The sequence below is a fragment of the Mesoplodon mirus genome, assembly GCF_964341445.2.
Source record: "Mesoplodon mirus genome assembly, chromosome: 2".
Lineage (NCBI taxonomy): Eukaryota > Metazoa > Chordata > Mammalia > Artiodactyla > Ziphiidae > Mesoplodon > Mesoplodon mirus.
The window spans coordinates 42,894,043-42,909,100 of NC_138977.1; the positions used below are offsets into that span (position 1 = coordinate 42,894,043).

Genomic DNA, 15,058 nt, shown 5'->3' on the forward strand with positions numbered 1-15,058 from the left:
TCGCCTCTCTTGGGATGGCTGGACTTCAGTTTCCCAAACCACGGCGAGGGCTGCTCTGCACAGCTGCTGAAATAGGCCGAGGCTGCGGGATACACGGAGATGTTTAGTTTCTAGAGGACATCTGTTTTTCTAAACTACTTATCCCCTTTCCAAAAACTGACAAGCGTTAGTCATCTTCAGCTCGGCACCAACCCACAAGCGTGCGTGTGTGTGGCTCGGCGGCCTTCGGATCAGGCCCCGCCCTCGGGCGCACACTGACACTGCCGGAACCCGGCCAGATCGCGCTTTTGGCCTGCTGTGTGTGAGTGGCTTCTCCGGAGCCACCAGTCCCGGGGCCAGTTCAGCCTCCTCCCCTAAAGGGGACCGCCTGGCTGCGCTGTGCCGGAGTGGAGTAAGAGGAAGAAAGTTTGGAGTGCAGAGCGGAGTTGGGCCGCCGGAGGAAGGGAACCAGAAGAGAGGGGTCTCCACTCCAAGTTTGCGCGGCGGCGGCCGCGTCCCGGGGGTGCCTGTCCCGCTTCGCGCTGCAGCAGCCGGAATCGAGCCCTCCCAGCGGACTGGAACTCTCGGTCCGGGTTCCAGGCTGGCGCTAGAGGCTCGACCAGAGGCCGGGGAGGAACTTCTCTTGCAAGCTGTCGCCGAGGGCCCTTATTGTCTGCAGGAACTCTCCGGAATCGGGAGGGGGAGGACTGGATCGCTCTTCCACTGGGATTCGTCAAGAGTTCCGGCGGCAGCTGCGGCGGTTGCGGAGTCTCCCTTTGTCCTCCTAGGACCTCCCTCCTTCCCGGTCTCCCTCCCTCTGTCAGTTAGTAGGTCCTGCTGACCCAGGCGCCGGCGCCCTAGCTGCTCGCAATCCCCCAGCCTAGGGTGCGTCCCTGGTAACTCCTACCACCCTAGCGTCGCCACCGAGTCGAGCAGACGGGGCTGCGAGCAGGAGGGAGTCGCAGACCCCTGGCCGCAGGATGGTGGCGGGGCTCTCCCCGGCGCGCAGTCCCCGGAGCTGGCTGGTCCCCGGGCTGTGGCTGCTAGCTCTCAGCGGTCCTGGGGGGCTGGTGAGCGCCCAGGAGCAGCCCTCCTGCCGTGGAGCCTTTGATCTCTACTTCGTCCTGGACAAGTGAGTGCGGGAGGGAGATGCAGGGTCTTCTGGTGAGAGTGGCACTGGGTAGTGAGCTGTGGCTGGGGAGGCTGAGATGTATGTGCGACCTGGGGAGGGGTGTGGGTAACCCAGTGATGGGTGCCCTGTTGCTATCTCTGTCCGAAAAGCTAGCGCTTTCGGATCTGTGCGGGCTGCGGGGTGATAGGAGGATCCCGGAGCTGCTAGGCTCGCTGGGAGATGGGTAGTCACTGCTGGCCAGTTGTGGAGTTTCTTGGGAAATGGGAGTGCGGCCACTTGGGATAGCCTTCTGCGACCCTGTGACCCAGACAAGACTCTTTCTCGGCCCCTCTGTCCTCAGCGCCTCACGCTGGCTAAAGTTTGCCTGGGTTTATCCTGATCACAGCGCTTTCATTGTAGCTAGGCAAAGTCTAAGGTTAACATACCCAGTGTGGTTTGCGTTTCCTTCTAAGGAAGGCTGTGTTTATTTTGAAAAGCTGGGATCCTACTCTAAACAATTAGCAGGCAGGCGGTCCCTGAAGATGGGTTGGCTTCCTAGATTCTCGTATCACCTAAGTTTCAGATGCTGATGCTGTGATTTAGCTTGAAGAAGAGGTCAGATTAGGCCCCAGTAGATGTGTTGCTTTTATGATCAGTTCAATTTCCTTTTTCAGGTCTGGGAGTGTGGCAAATAACTGGATTGAAATTTACAATTTTGTCCAGCAACTTACAGAGAGATTTGTGAGGTATTTCTCCCACTTTCCATTTCTAAGCAGGGGAGTTTAATGTGGAGGGAAGTTGGAAACGATTTGCAGGGAAAGCCTTTACTGAAATGTTGATTTTTAAGTGCCTCAGGGTCTTATCACACACATGCTGTTATTAGGACAGCCCTTTAGTTGTTGAGGGCTTTTTTCATCTGGATCCCAGAAACTTGGCTCAGTGTCTGGGGAAGTATCTTCAGATACAATTACAAATGTCTTTTCCTTTCTGAATTTTCATCTGTTCTGAATTTCAGTTATGCTTTCTCATAATTTACCACATTAAAAATTTTATGCTAATAGTATCCATAATATTTTTTCCTTTCCATACAATTCTTAGCATTGTTGAGGTCCTCATTAAGAAAATAATAAGTGTTGGTAAACTTCAAATGAACACGTGTTAATAACCCACTACCAGGAAAGGCACTTGAGTGTGTTTAAAGAAACGATGTGTGTTTACGCAATATGTGGGCGTGTGGCTGGTTTAAAATTTAACTGTTCTATATATGCAATAATCCTTACTAGGAAAGATTGGTTTCTCTCCTATAAAAAGCATAACTGCTATGAAATCCAGCTTACTCTCTTATTTAGAGGTAACCAGGAATTAGTGGCATCCCTATTTAAAAATAACCTTAGGACACTAGTCTTTTGAGGCTTTTTTTTTCTCCTTTTATTTTTTTTAGAAGAAAAAGTGCAATGAGCAAATGCAAGTTTATCAAGATAATGGAAAGGACATGAAAAGGAGCTGTATCATTAAATATTGCTTCTTTCAGTCTTGTTAGCCCAAATGTTTTCTGTAAAACAGGCTTGGATGATCAAAACATTTTGAAAGTCATGTTGCAAGTAACTTCAAACAATCTGTAGAGGCCTAGGCAATCCTTGCTTTTAGTTATTGGCAGCAGTAAGTTTATCCCTATAAAAATGTATGCTTGTCCATGTTTAATCATCAGTCTCCTGCTTAAGAAGCCAAGTATAACACTCATTTCTGGACAAGGTCTGAGGTAAACTTGTCTAGGAGAGAAAAATAAACAAGGCCCTATATCCTTAAATGTCAAAGGCAGAAGAAAGAGTTGTTTATAAATTTTCTGATTTAATCCAAGAGTGTGCAGAGTCCCATAGATTTTGATCAAAAGCAGTGGGTCATTTCAGTATATTTCCAAGAAGTGGGGCTCTTATTTGGTCTGGTTTACAAATTTTAATTCTATAATACACAGTTCTCTGGCTCAAGTTTAGTTGCTCAGTTACTAACCAACAGTGCATTGTAGAAAGTAAATAAAGGGTGACTGCTGAAGAGAATGACTTTTCAAATATGTATAACCCTTTGACATCATTCTGCTCTTCAGTTTGTAGGTCTTACTTTCACATCTTCAGTTTCAGATCTTAGTAAGATTTGCATAGAGTGTCTTCGAAACTAGAACCATTCTGTGAGATCAAGGCTTAAAGCTTAAAAGGTGTAGCTAACCAGGGCAGTTGTTGCCAACTGGAGTGTGATATTTGAGACTTGGAAAATTGAAAATGTCTAATCAAAATGTGATTTGTTCTTCTCTTTCACATTGTCCATGACACACTTTAAGTAATCTTACTTCAGGATAACTTCTGTATGAACTCCTTTCATATCTGTGGTAATTAAATCAAATGGACTGCCCTCCAACCCTAAAATTGCTAATGATAATCACTCTGAAGGGATTGGCCTCCTAGAAGGAGATGAGATAGAGCATCAAAGGAAGAAGCACTTTCTACAAAAATTTTCCATTGGCCTAGAATTCATCTTGCTAGTTATCCTCTACCTAAACAGTCCTATGGGTCAGGGAGGAGTGCTTGAGTGCTGAGAAGCACTGACTAAATCCAAAATGACATATGCAGTAAATGACATATGCATATACACTTGAGCAGAGTTAAGTGTATCTACTTAGGGAGTTCCATTTAAAAGAAGCCTGGGCCATTCAGTGAGACTGATTTTAAATGAGACTCCCTAGCTATACATCTGTATTATATCAATATTTCTTTTAAAAATGTTTTAACTGCCTCTTTTCTTATTTTGCAGCCCTCAAATGAGATTATCTTTCATTGTGTTTTCTTCTCAAGCAACCATTATTTTGCCATTAACTGGAGACAGGTTAGTACATTATCGTTTCACTGCAGGCTTTTAGCAGAGACTAATCTTAAAGGAATGATTGATATTTCCAAGTGGTGATTCAGGCCTCTCAGTGGAATCAAGCAAGTGCACAGACAATTTCGTCCTCTTCAGTAATAGAGGAAAAAGGAGGTATGAATAATATAAAAGAGCAGGTAATCTGAAAATCAATATCATTCATATTGGCTATGGAATGTACAATGAAACCCATATCTCTGCCTTAGTTGTGTATTTACTACCTCCCACTTTTCCCGTCTCTGTTACTGTAAGTACTTCTACATCTTTCATGTTTAGATGTAATATATTAATCAACCAGGTATTGGAAGAATTTTAGGGAGGAGAAAGATATGGATCCATTTGGATAATCTACTAGATTGAGCAGACATCCTGAATCTCCAGTCTTACTCTGAGGTCCACTGATGCTGAATATGTTTACCTTTATAAAGGAACTTGCTTTCATTTTCATGTGTGTGTGTGTGTGTATGTTTTTTTTTTTTTTCCCAAACCAATATCGTAGTATTTTATATGACCATTTCTGTGTCATTTGGACTCATCACTGTGGCAAGTTAGAAGTAGTCACTGACATATTTTAAAGAATGGTTCTTTCCATAGTGGGAAGGGAGATTTTCTACTTCATTTTTTTTTTTTTTTTTTTTTTTTTTTGCAGTACGCGGGCCTCTCACTGTTGTGGCCTCTCCCGTTGCGGAGCACAGGCTCCGGACGCACAGGCCCAGCGGCCATGGCTCACGGGCCCAGCCGCTCCGCGGCATGTGGGATCCTCCCGGACCGGGGCACGAACCCGCGTCCCCTGCATCGGCAGGCGGACTCTCAACAACTGCGCCACCAGGGAAGCCCTCTACTTCATTTTTATGTCTACTTCATTTAACACAAAGTATGCAAGATAGTTCTTGCTCAATTCTTGTTGAATAAATGAATGAGTTAGTGTTATTTTGAAATCAAATTTCTCCAAACTGTAGTTTTAGCAAGGGAGGCTGTTGTATCTTTTTTTACATAATATGTGGATTTCTGAAAAGTTTTGTCTTTAAAGTAGTTTTTTTTTTTTCCTTTAAAAATGTCAAGAGGGCTTCCCTGGTGGCGCAGTGGTTGAGAGTCTGCCTGCCGATGCAGGGGACACGGGTTCGTGCCCCGGTCCGGGAAGATCCCACGTGCCGCAGAGCGGCTGGGCCCGCAAGCCATGGCCGCTGAGCCTGTGCGTCCGGAGCCTGTGCTCCGCAACGGGAGAGGCCACAACAGTGAGAGGCCCGCATACTGCAAGAAAAAAAAAAAAAAAAAGTCAAGAAAGCATAATATTTAAAGGAACTCAGAGTGATAACATTTAAAATTCACATAATTGATTTGGAAAATCAATCAAACTTCTAATTTCTTTGTGCTTTAAGTTTTACTTTTCCTGGAGGGGAAATCTCTCTGTAGGTGGGGAGTCCAGCTTATGACCTCAGTCCTCATTGATATTTCCTCTCATACTTTTTTATGTGCATCTGGGTCTCATCAAGGGCCAGAGCAACAGTAGTCCCTAACAACCCATATACAACAGCTTTTTATACCCATTGATATAACAGTCCTTGCCTTCATGAAAATAAGTTTTCTCTATTGCCCAGCTTAATTTCCAAAGAAACAACTCTTGATTCAGCCTATCCATTAGGACAAAAAAAGAACCAAGTTAACATTCATGGAGTATGTATAGAGAAAAGGATTTAGAATAATGTCAGACACATAGTAGACTCCCAGTAATTGTCAACTGCATACATTGTGCCAGGTTCTCTGTTAGGTACTTTACATGTGAATCCTTCAGCACTTTGATAAAGTATAGTCACAGGTCGGCAAGATTGGTATTGCATAAACATGCATGGAAAGGGTTTAAATCGTGTTCATCTCAACTAGAGATTCTTCCCTTATCATTGGTTGAATCTGATAGGGAAGAGATTAGAATGGGATAAAGAATCTTCTATTTCAAAAGGCAGCGTAATGTTGCACCTAAATGTTGCTGAACCCATTTACTTGCCAAATGGTCATGGACAAGTTACTTAACCTCTTTATGCCTCAGTTTTTTCCATCTATATAGTGATGATGATGATGGTGGTGATAATAATAATAATACCTACTTCATAAGTTTGCTGTAAGAATTGAAGTCAATGAATGTGGAGAATGTAGGACAGAGTCTGGCATACATGTATTCAAGAGATGAGAGCTTTGTTGTTGCTATTATTGTTATCTGCAGCTAGGGAGTATGTAGTATTTTAATGATCAGGAGGAATTATGCTTATATAAAGGGATTATTATCCTGCTTGAAAGGATTTATAATAAAATTCCAGGAGGATTTTTAATAATGCTACTTGCACTTTATTTATTTTTTTCCAATATAGTTGGCTCCTCTGGTTCTTTTTAAATAGAAATAAGTTCAGCTTTAACAAATTGCATGATTTGGCACGTTGCATTACTTTGGGGTGGCAGAATGTACACTGAGAAAGCCTGGGTTAGAGTTCCAGTTTTGCTACTACTGATTAGAGACTTGGGGTAAATCATCTACTCAGTGTGTCAGTTTTTATGTTTATAAACTGCAGACATAATCTACCATGTTTTCTTAAGAGATTTGTGAGGATCAAAAATAAGACAATGCATAGAATAGTTTTTTGTATATCACAGAACAGTCTGCCCTAAAGGATTATTTTCTAAACCTAGTTGTTACTTTACTAATTTTATTTAATTAAATCAATGACTTTTCAAATTTCTGTGGTCCTCTATATTTGGACATAATGTCACTTTTTGTCCATTATACAATTTTAAGTGTGTAGAAATCATTCACATATTTAGATGCAAGATCACTGAACAGATGTTTCCACAACTGTTGGGGATCCTTGTTTCAAGAGCCTAGAAAGGGGAATTCTATGTATAAACTTTCTTGATGTCACAATAAGAGATCTGAGTGCATGGAAAATGCAAAGGTCAAATATAGCAGGTTTCACAATTTTGGTTCTATTACTTATAATTCGTCAGTACCTTGGTAAATATGAGAAGTACCTCTTTCATGTTTCTCAGAGTGTTGCTAAATATTTTCAGTAGAGATGAAGCAAGATGGGAAGGCAGTAAGTCCTTACAGTAGGGCTGTGTCTTCTGTTAGTATTTCAGCATGAATTCGGTACTATGTAAATGCATGAATAGAATAATAAACATGACAAGAAATGATCAGTTATGCATTTTATATACTCATGATTTAAAAATATTATTATTTTGAATAATTCAATTTGAAACACTCTCTTCTTTTCTTTTGCTCCCATGATTTTTATCTTCCATATATCTGTTAGTCCATCCATCTACCTACCTACCTACCTACTTTGTCTGCCTTATCTGTATATGATGTATTGAGCATTGTGGACTCTGGAGGTAACACAAGGATGAATAATCTATGTGACAGTAGGGGGCTGTTTGTGTACACAAACACATACACAAACACATATAGCTCAGGGCTGTATTATAGGATCAGGTAAGAGGAAAGTGCTGACTATTGGTTCAATATGGAAATATCCAACCTCTCAATATTAGAGAATTTGAATCAGGACTAATTTTAAAGGATATTCTTAGCTATTGTGTTGCAAAATTGGGGGTAGTGAATTATGCTTAGTTCTGCTTAATATAATCTTAATGATGTAAAAGTGAGTTAATCAAAAACATTTAGTGAACAATTATTATGTGCTAGATATTGTGCAAAATGCTTTCCATTCATTACTTCACTTAACCCTTATATCAACTCCATTTAACAGATACTGTTATCTCAACTTTATAAGTGAGGAAACTGAAGCTAAGAAAGATAATGTAACTTGTCCAAAACACACAATTAATCAGTGGTGGGGAGTATATTAGCCAGAATGGTCTCTTAAAGTGTAAAATAGATCATGCCCCTCTTGTGCTTAAGACAATCTAATGGCTTAGAATAGAAAGCACACATTTCCCAATGGCCTAAAAGCCCTACCTGCTTGCTCACCCAAACCTTTCCTACAACATTATATACCATAGTTTTGTATACTGGCCATTTTTCCATTCCCTGAATGGACCAACCTTCTCTCTGCACTAGCACTTTTGCTCTTTGTCTGCCCCACATCTTCCCCTGACCAGCTCATGCTTGTTATTGAGGCCTCATCCCACGCATCACCTCCTTTGAGAAGCCTTGCCTCACCATCAGGTGTAAAGAAATCCTGCCTCACCTCCCTGGTAACGTCTCACAATACTCTATTTAGTTATCACTTTTTGAAATTGTTCTGTTAATTAATCAATTTATTTTATCTCCATAACCCTAATGTAAACTGCATGAGAGCAGAGGGGTCCTCTTTGTCTTGTTTACCTTCACCCATATATCTAACACCTAGAACAGGGCTTGGCCCATACTAGATGCTTGTAAATATTTGTTGAATGAATGATTGAGTTGGTCTGACTCTAGAATCTGAGTTATTAACTGCTATCATATATTTTCTCTCCTTGAGAGGTGATAAATGATGACTTGTATTTGCTAATTTTCTCATTTTTATTGTTATAGATCAGTTACAAACATTTTCAACTTTCTTTTTGTCCCCAAATTGAAAAAGTCATAAAATTGTTTGACCTGAGAATAATAATCAATTACTTAGGAAAAAATATTCCTTAGGCAAACTTGTGGGAAATTAAAGAGAAGTCATTTGATTAAATTTATATGAAAATGTAAATAATATACACATTTCTATTATTTGAAAGGATTTCTTCTAATTCCTTTAAATCTGAATTAAAAATTTACTTGTGATAAAATAGTCTTTTATAAGAGTTGGTAATTTATAAATTGGTTCATTCATTTTGCAGTGAAATTTGTCAGTATCTGTAAAAGTTTAGAAGTCTGCTATCAGCAATTCTACTTTTTAGGACTATACCCTACAGAAATACTAACACCAGTGTGCAAAGATAGGTATGCGCAAAATTAAATACTGCAGCATTGTTCATTATAGTGAAAATTGTAGTAAATCTAAATGCTCGTCAATTGATGATACTATAAATGGGATGCTATACAGTTATTCAAAGAATTGGAAAATCCATATATATCACCATGAAAATATATCTAAGATATACTAATTGAGAAAAGCAAGTTGCAGAATACTCTGTTAAAGATGATAAATCAAAACAAACCAAAAATTTACCTGTTTTTATGGTGTGTGTGTGTGTATAATAATGAATACATGGAAAAAAGTCTGGAAGTTGAGCAACAAGTTGCTAACAACAATATTGTCTTAGCAGTGAGATTCAGGGTGGGGAGAGCCTTCATGTTTTAAATTTCCATACATCTAGGTTATTCAATTTTATTTCAATGACAATGTAACACTATTTGTAAAAAATTAAACAAATACTTAAATTAAAAATAAATGTTATTGACTTCTGTAGCCAGAGACAGCTATCGTGGAATCAAAATGGAACTCAAGGGTTGGAAAGAGTAAGCATTAGGAATAGAGCACATTCAGCTGTTAACTTGGAGGATCCTGAAGGCTCCTTGTTAAAATGAAAACACCAGGATTGGACTTTGGGTCAGAAAGACATAGGAGCTGTATATTAGCTGTGTGACTTTGGACAAGTTATTTCACCTCTTGCTGCCCAATTCGCTTGTCTGCTAAAAGGAGCTAATCATTCCTACCATATAGAAATGTTGGGGTGATTAAATGCATATAATGCATGAGAAGGCCTAATTGATGACTGGTTGGGAAGGAGACTGAGGTTGAAATGGGATTTGGAGGTTATCATTGTACCACATCATCACCATCATGTGCCAGGATTCTAGCAGAAGTTTGGAGAAGTCAAGTGACTTTGCTTAAAGTGACACAGCTAAGGATTCAGAGCCAGAATTCACACCTGGGTGTGGCTCCTGAGCATGACCACCTAACCACTGAACTGCCTCAGACTCTCTGTTCCCCCTTCTCCAGTTTTCACAGTTAGTCAGAATTGTCAGAATTCAAAGACGTATTCATCCTCTAAATGTATTCTGTTCTCTTACAAACCAGTGACTCGGTGAGAGGAAGTGACTCTATTGTTTTTGTTTTGATTCTATCAGGGAAGTAATTATTCCTGTTTAGAAAAGTCAGTTTTGGCCACACGTTTGGTAATCCTGAGAGGTCCGGGCATGGCAGCAACTCGGATTCTGGTCGAGCATATGTGAATAGTTACTTTCAGTGAAGTCCCATATCTGCTTAATGAGTGTGTTCTAGAAAATTAAATACATTGTTGCTTGTGCCTGGAAGACAGACCTGGCACACTGAGGTGGTAAAATGCAGGAGTTGGTTTCTCATGGCCCAGTAAGCATTGAATGGGGAAATGGAGTATAAACATTCAAGATACAGAAGATGTGAACTTTAGGTGTGATCTGTGTACCACACTTTGGTAAGTGTAGACTAAATTGGAGAAAAAATTTTCACGAACCCAGATTGTGTGGGGCATTTTTTAAGCAGGTATTTTTTAATCTAGGACTTTACCTTGGATTCATTGGTCTGGAATCTGGACCACAGAGACCTTGGCATATATTGGCTTTAGAGTGACATGTTAAATAAAGAATAAGCTAGGTTTTATATAAAGTACAAGTTACTAAGATGTAACTTGGGATGTATTAGAAATGTTTGTGTCGGGAAAAATCATCTTTTACTCTTTTGAAACCTTTAAAAAATTTTAAGTTGAGGAGCTAGTAGGGAATTTTTTTTTTTTTTTTGGCAATTTGTCCTTCATACAGTAGGTTGTATAGCAGTATATAATGACTCAATTAAATAGATAGCTAGGACGGGTATAGTATTTGAATGAATGAATAAATTTCCCCACATGTAATTTTTCTAATTTTGTCAGACTAATTAATATTGTGGTTTATTAATGGAAGGAGAGGAAAGTAGTAAAGTTCATTGAGCACTTACTATGTATCAGACATTTTGCTAAATGCTTTGTACATAATAGCTCAGGTAAAGTACAGTGCTAAGTGGATTCTAAGTCATTTGTATAGACATGAATAACATCTTGAGAACATTGTTTTGTTTCATATTTTACTCAATCTACTAACTTTTACCTTCCAAGAGAAACATTTGATTGTTATGTAACTGACTAATTATAAAATTCTTTTGTATTCCTACATTTTGTTTGCAGTTTTTTTCATTTCAAGGACTAATATCTCTGGCTAATATTCTCTTGAGGATAAAGAACAGAATTGACCTATGATATAAACACCTATAGCTAATTGACCTATGATATAAATACCTATAGCATTTATGCTTATGCAGTTATCTAAATTGACATTTGATAGTGTAGATGCATGAAGCTTTTAGCTTTTGTGATAGATTGCTCTTCTGTGACCTCCAATGAAACACAGAATACATACAACATATATGCATACATGTGTATACATGATTATATATGTAATATGTATAATATATATAATATATGTGTATGTAAGTATTTTTAATTTAAATATATAATTTAAAAAATCTGGGTTGGGCCTATGGCTTACTAAATTTAACCAATGGAATGCAGCAGACATGAACATGAAACTGAGCCTCCAATAACAATTTGCTTACTGCTCTTCCAGTATTTACTGTCAATCTTCTCAAGGTCATTTATCTTTTACCTTAGTCACAATTTCTATTTTGGCTATCTATTACTGCATAATAAACTACCCTAAAATTAGTGGTATAAATACAATTTATTGTTTCTCATGATATTGTGCATTGAATGGGCAGTTCTCATGCTTCACGTGTTGTCAGCTGGGAAGCTGAAATGGCTAGAAGAGTTGAAATGACCTCACCCAGGTGGCTAGCAAGTTGGTGCTCGTGCTGGCTGTTGTCTAGGAGCTCAGCTAGGACTGTGGACTGGAGTCTTCATTCTCCTCCATGTGGCTTCTGCACATGGCTAGGTTAGGTTTCCTCCTCTGCATGGTGGTCTCAGGATAGTTAAAGTTTTTATATGGCAGCTAGCTACCAAGGGTACAAAAAAGGAAACACTCCCATGCCTTATTAAGGCTTAGGCATGGAGTTGGCACGGTGATCATAGAACAGCACCCCAAAACTTAGTGACTTAAACAACAATTTTGTTATCTCTCACAATTCTGTGAGTTGATGGCTCAAATGGAAGGTTTCTCTGCCCCATATGATGTTTTCTGGTGTGCTATAGTCACAGAGGGTGGTTGTTGATTCTGAAGCACACCTAGAGCTGGGATAACTTGGTTCTCCTCCATGTGACCTCTGCATGTGGCATGGACTTCTCACACATGATAACTGGGTTCTGAAAGAGCATTCCAAGAGCAAGTATTATAAGATGAAGGAAGCAAAGTCTCTAGTTCTCTTAAGGGTTGAATTTAGCTGTCTAAGAATATCATTTCTACCTTGTTCTATTGCCAAGCAGTAACAGGGCTGGGCCAGATTCAAAGGGGTGGGGATAAATTCCATCTCTTGATGGGAGAGTGGGCACATATAGAGTGGGAAGGAATTGATGGAGGTCATATTTGGAGATTATCTACCATAGTTTATCAAGAAAGTAATAATGAAATTCCAAAGATGAATCTCTTTCAGAAATAAGCAAGCCAGCTTGGAGAAAAAAAAAAAAAAAAACCTTGTGTGTAACCAAAATAACAAAGTAGATTGGTAATTTTGGCACTGGTCTTTAGATTTTGGTGTAACCCATAACCCATGTCAGCAAATTTTGACTGACAGGTTATATTTACTTTTATTATTTATTATTAGCCTTGCACTCTCATTTCTCTTATTCTTTTATATAAATTAAAACTGTTTATTAATAACATTAATACTTTCTCTTTTATTATTTTAATATTAACATTATTTCCTCCTTGAGTTAGGTTAGAATAGATGGCCACATTTCCCTTTACCTTTGTGATTTTGAATAGTATTATTAAATTCAAACTCTCAAAGTCTTAAGAATTAATATGTAGAAATGTGAGAATTGAAGTTTTATTTATTAGAAATGACAATTTTCCTAAAATATTTTAAAATTGTGCTATAAAAGGGATACATTTTAGGATTGTTGGTACTCAGCTGTTCAAGAGCAGTACTGAATACTTATGCATATGATTTGGAGTTTGTATAACTTAATATAAAATTTAAAAATTCTATGTGTTTTATGAGGGACTAGTGAAGGGAAGTTCTCAAATGAGGCTCCCAACTGTGACAAACAAAGCTGATAATTCCTACTTACATTCCCTTCTATGGGTAAGAGACAGGGGTACCGTGAATTGATATAAACAGTTGGTATTGATTATTGAACACTTAGGTGCCATTCAGTGTACTAACTATTTACATATAGTAGTCTCTTTAATTTCTATAACAACTCCACTACATAAGTATTATCAATATCCCCATTTTCAGATGGGAGAAATGCATGCCCAGAGAAGGTACTTAACTTACCAAAGTCACAAAGTTACTAAGGCTAGTAAGTGTTAGAGCTGGGAATTAAGGTGGCCAAGGCCCCATGCTTGACCTGTGGGTTGTGTTCATGGTTTGATGCATAATGAAAGAACTGAGGGTGAGCTGGCAGACGACCTTGCTCAGTCCCTGACACGTTATGTGTTAAAAGAACAATAACTAATATCTATGTGACACTCACTTTGTACCAGACACTTTATATGCATTAACTCCTTTGATTTTCACAGTAGCCCTGTGGAGTTAGTGTTGGTGTTACCTTTGCTTAACATGAAACAACTGAAGGATGCAAAGGTTAGATAATTGGCTGGAGCTTTCTGGGTCCAGAGCCTGGAGTCTTATCCATCGTGCCATCTGTTACCTCAAATCCAGTCTGCCACCATTTATAGGTTTTCTAGAAGAGCAACATAGCAGTGCAGAGGACAAACTGTAATGAAGAGTGTTTGTTTTAGGCACTATTCACTTCCTTTCTCCTGTCTATCCCCTCTAACAGCCCTTCTGTACAGGTGCCCACTACCTTCTTAATGCTCAAAGCTGCCAAATAACATTATATTTTAAACATGATAGTAGGCATGTAATAAATCTCTATGGAATGAGTGAATGAAAACTCCATTGGGGCAGCCATTCTTATCTACATTTTATGGATATGGAAAGTGAACTCCAGGAAGTTAAATATGTGCAGATTGTTACACGGTTTACTTGTTGCAGAACCAAAGTTTCAGTTCATCTCTGATTTACTCCAATCCCTGAGTCTTCCCATCTCATTCTGTAGCTTTCCATATAATTCCTTTCTAGGACCTTCTCCTTATTAAAACTTCAGTATAACACTTTCTTTCCTCTTTTCTCTTTTCCTTTCCCCTCCTCCTTTCTGGATATATATCAAATATTTTCAACCCTCAGTTTACTGAGTGAGCTCACCTTGGAATCAAGAAGAAAGTAAACTGAGGGAACAAAATCCTACTAACAGGGGAGTGATGAATATCAACAATAACCACCATAGTAGTTGCAGCTAACTCAGTACTTATTATGTGCTGTTTAGTCATCACAATGACCCCATGGTGTGGGTATTTTCATCCTTATCTTATAGATGAGGAAATGAGATTGGGCTTGGAAATAATCCATGTTCTCTCTGGCTATAAACCATATCATTCTAGAAACTGTATTTTACACTTTAAAAGATTATCCTAGTTACCCCAAAACTCCTTCGATTGAAGAACTGACTGGAAAAATAGTTAAGGAAAAGATCATTCCAACAAAATGGAAAGGTTTTAAAATTAGATTAGATCAGAGGTTCCTAATTCTGGCTGTGCATTAGAATACTATGGGGAATTTCCAAAAAATACCCTGACCCCAGCACACACCAAGTAGATTAGAATTTCTTCCATTAGTCCAGAAGAGATTTTTTTTAAAGCCCTCCAGATGATCCCAGCGTCCAGCTAGAGGGAGAACTACACTACATCTGTAGAGATGTGTGTGAAGGTGGCTGTGGACTAAGCATGAGTCATTCTCATATCACTGTGTAGGATCACAGTGTTCACATGTGGTAGGTGCTCAGCAGATGTGTGTAGACTGATTGACTGAAACCTGGAAAGAGCTTTAAAATCTGGAAAGTTAAGATGATGCTCATTGAAAAGTTCAGGTTAAATAT

General features: G+C 39.1%; 1 protein-coding gene across 3 annotated transcripts in view; it reads left to right on the forward strand.

The window, feature by feature from the left end:
- The first annotated feature begins 243 nt into the window (after positions 1-243).
- ANTXR2 (ANTXR cell adhesion molecule 2) overlaps positions 244-15,058 on the forward strand; it is a 163,586-nt gene continuing 148,771 nt past the window's right edge. Inside the window, exons 1-3 of one of the 3 annotated variants that reach the window (XM_082645107.1) lie at positions 244-1,111; positions 1,765-1,836; positions 3,893-3,964. In XM_082645107.1, coding sequence (XP_082501233.1) covers positions 960-1,111; positions 1,765-1,836; positions 3,893-3,964 — 296 coding nt within the window. In that variant the 5' untranslated portion in view covers positions 244-959. The remainder of the gene's footprint in view (positions 1,112-1,764; positions 1,837-3,892; positions 3,965-15,058) is intronic. The other 2 variants (XM_082645108.1, XM_082645109.1) reach the window with 2 other exon arrangements.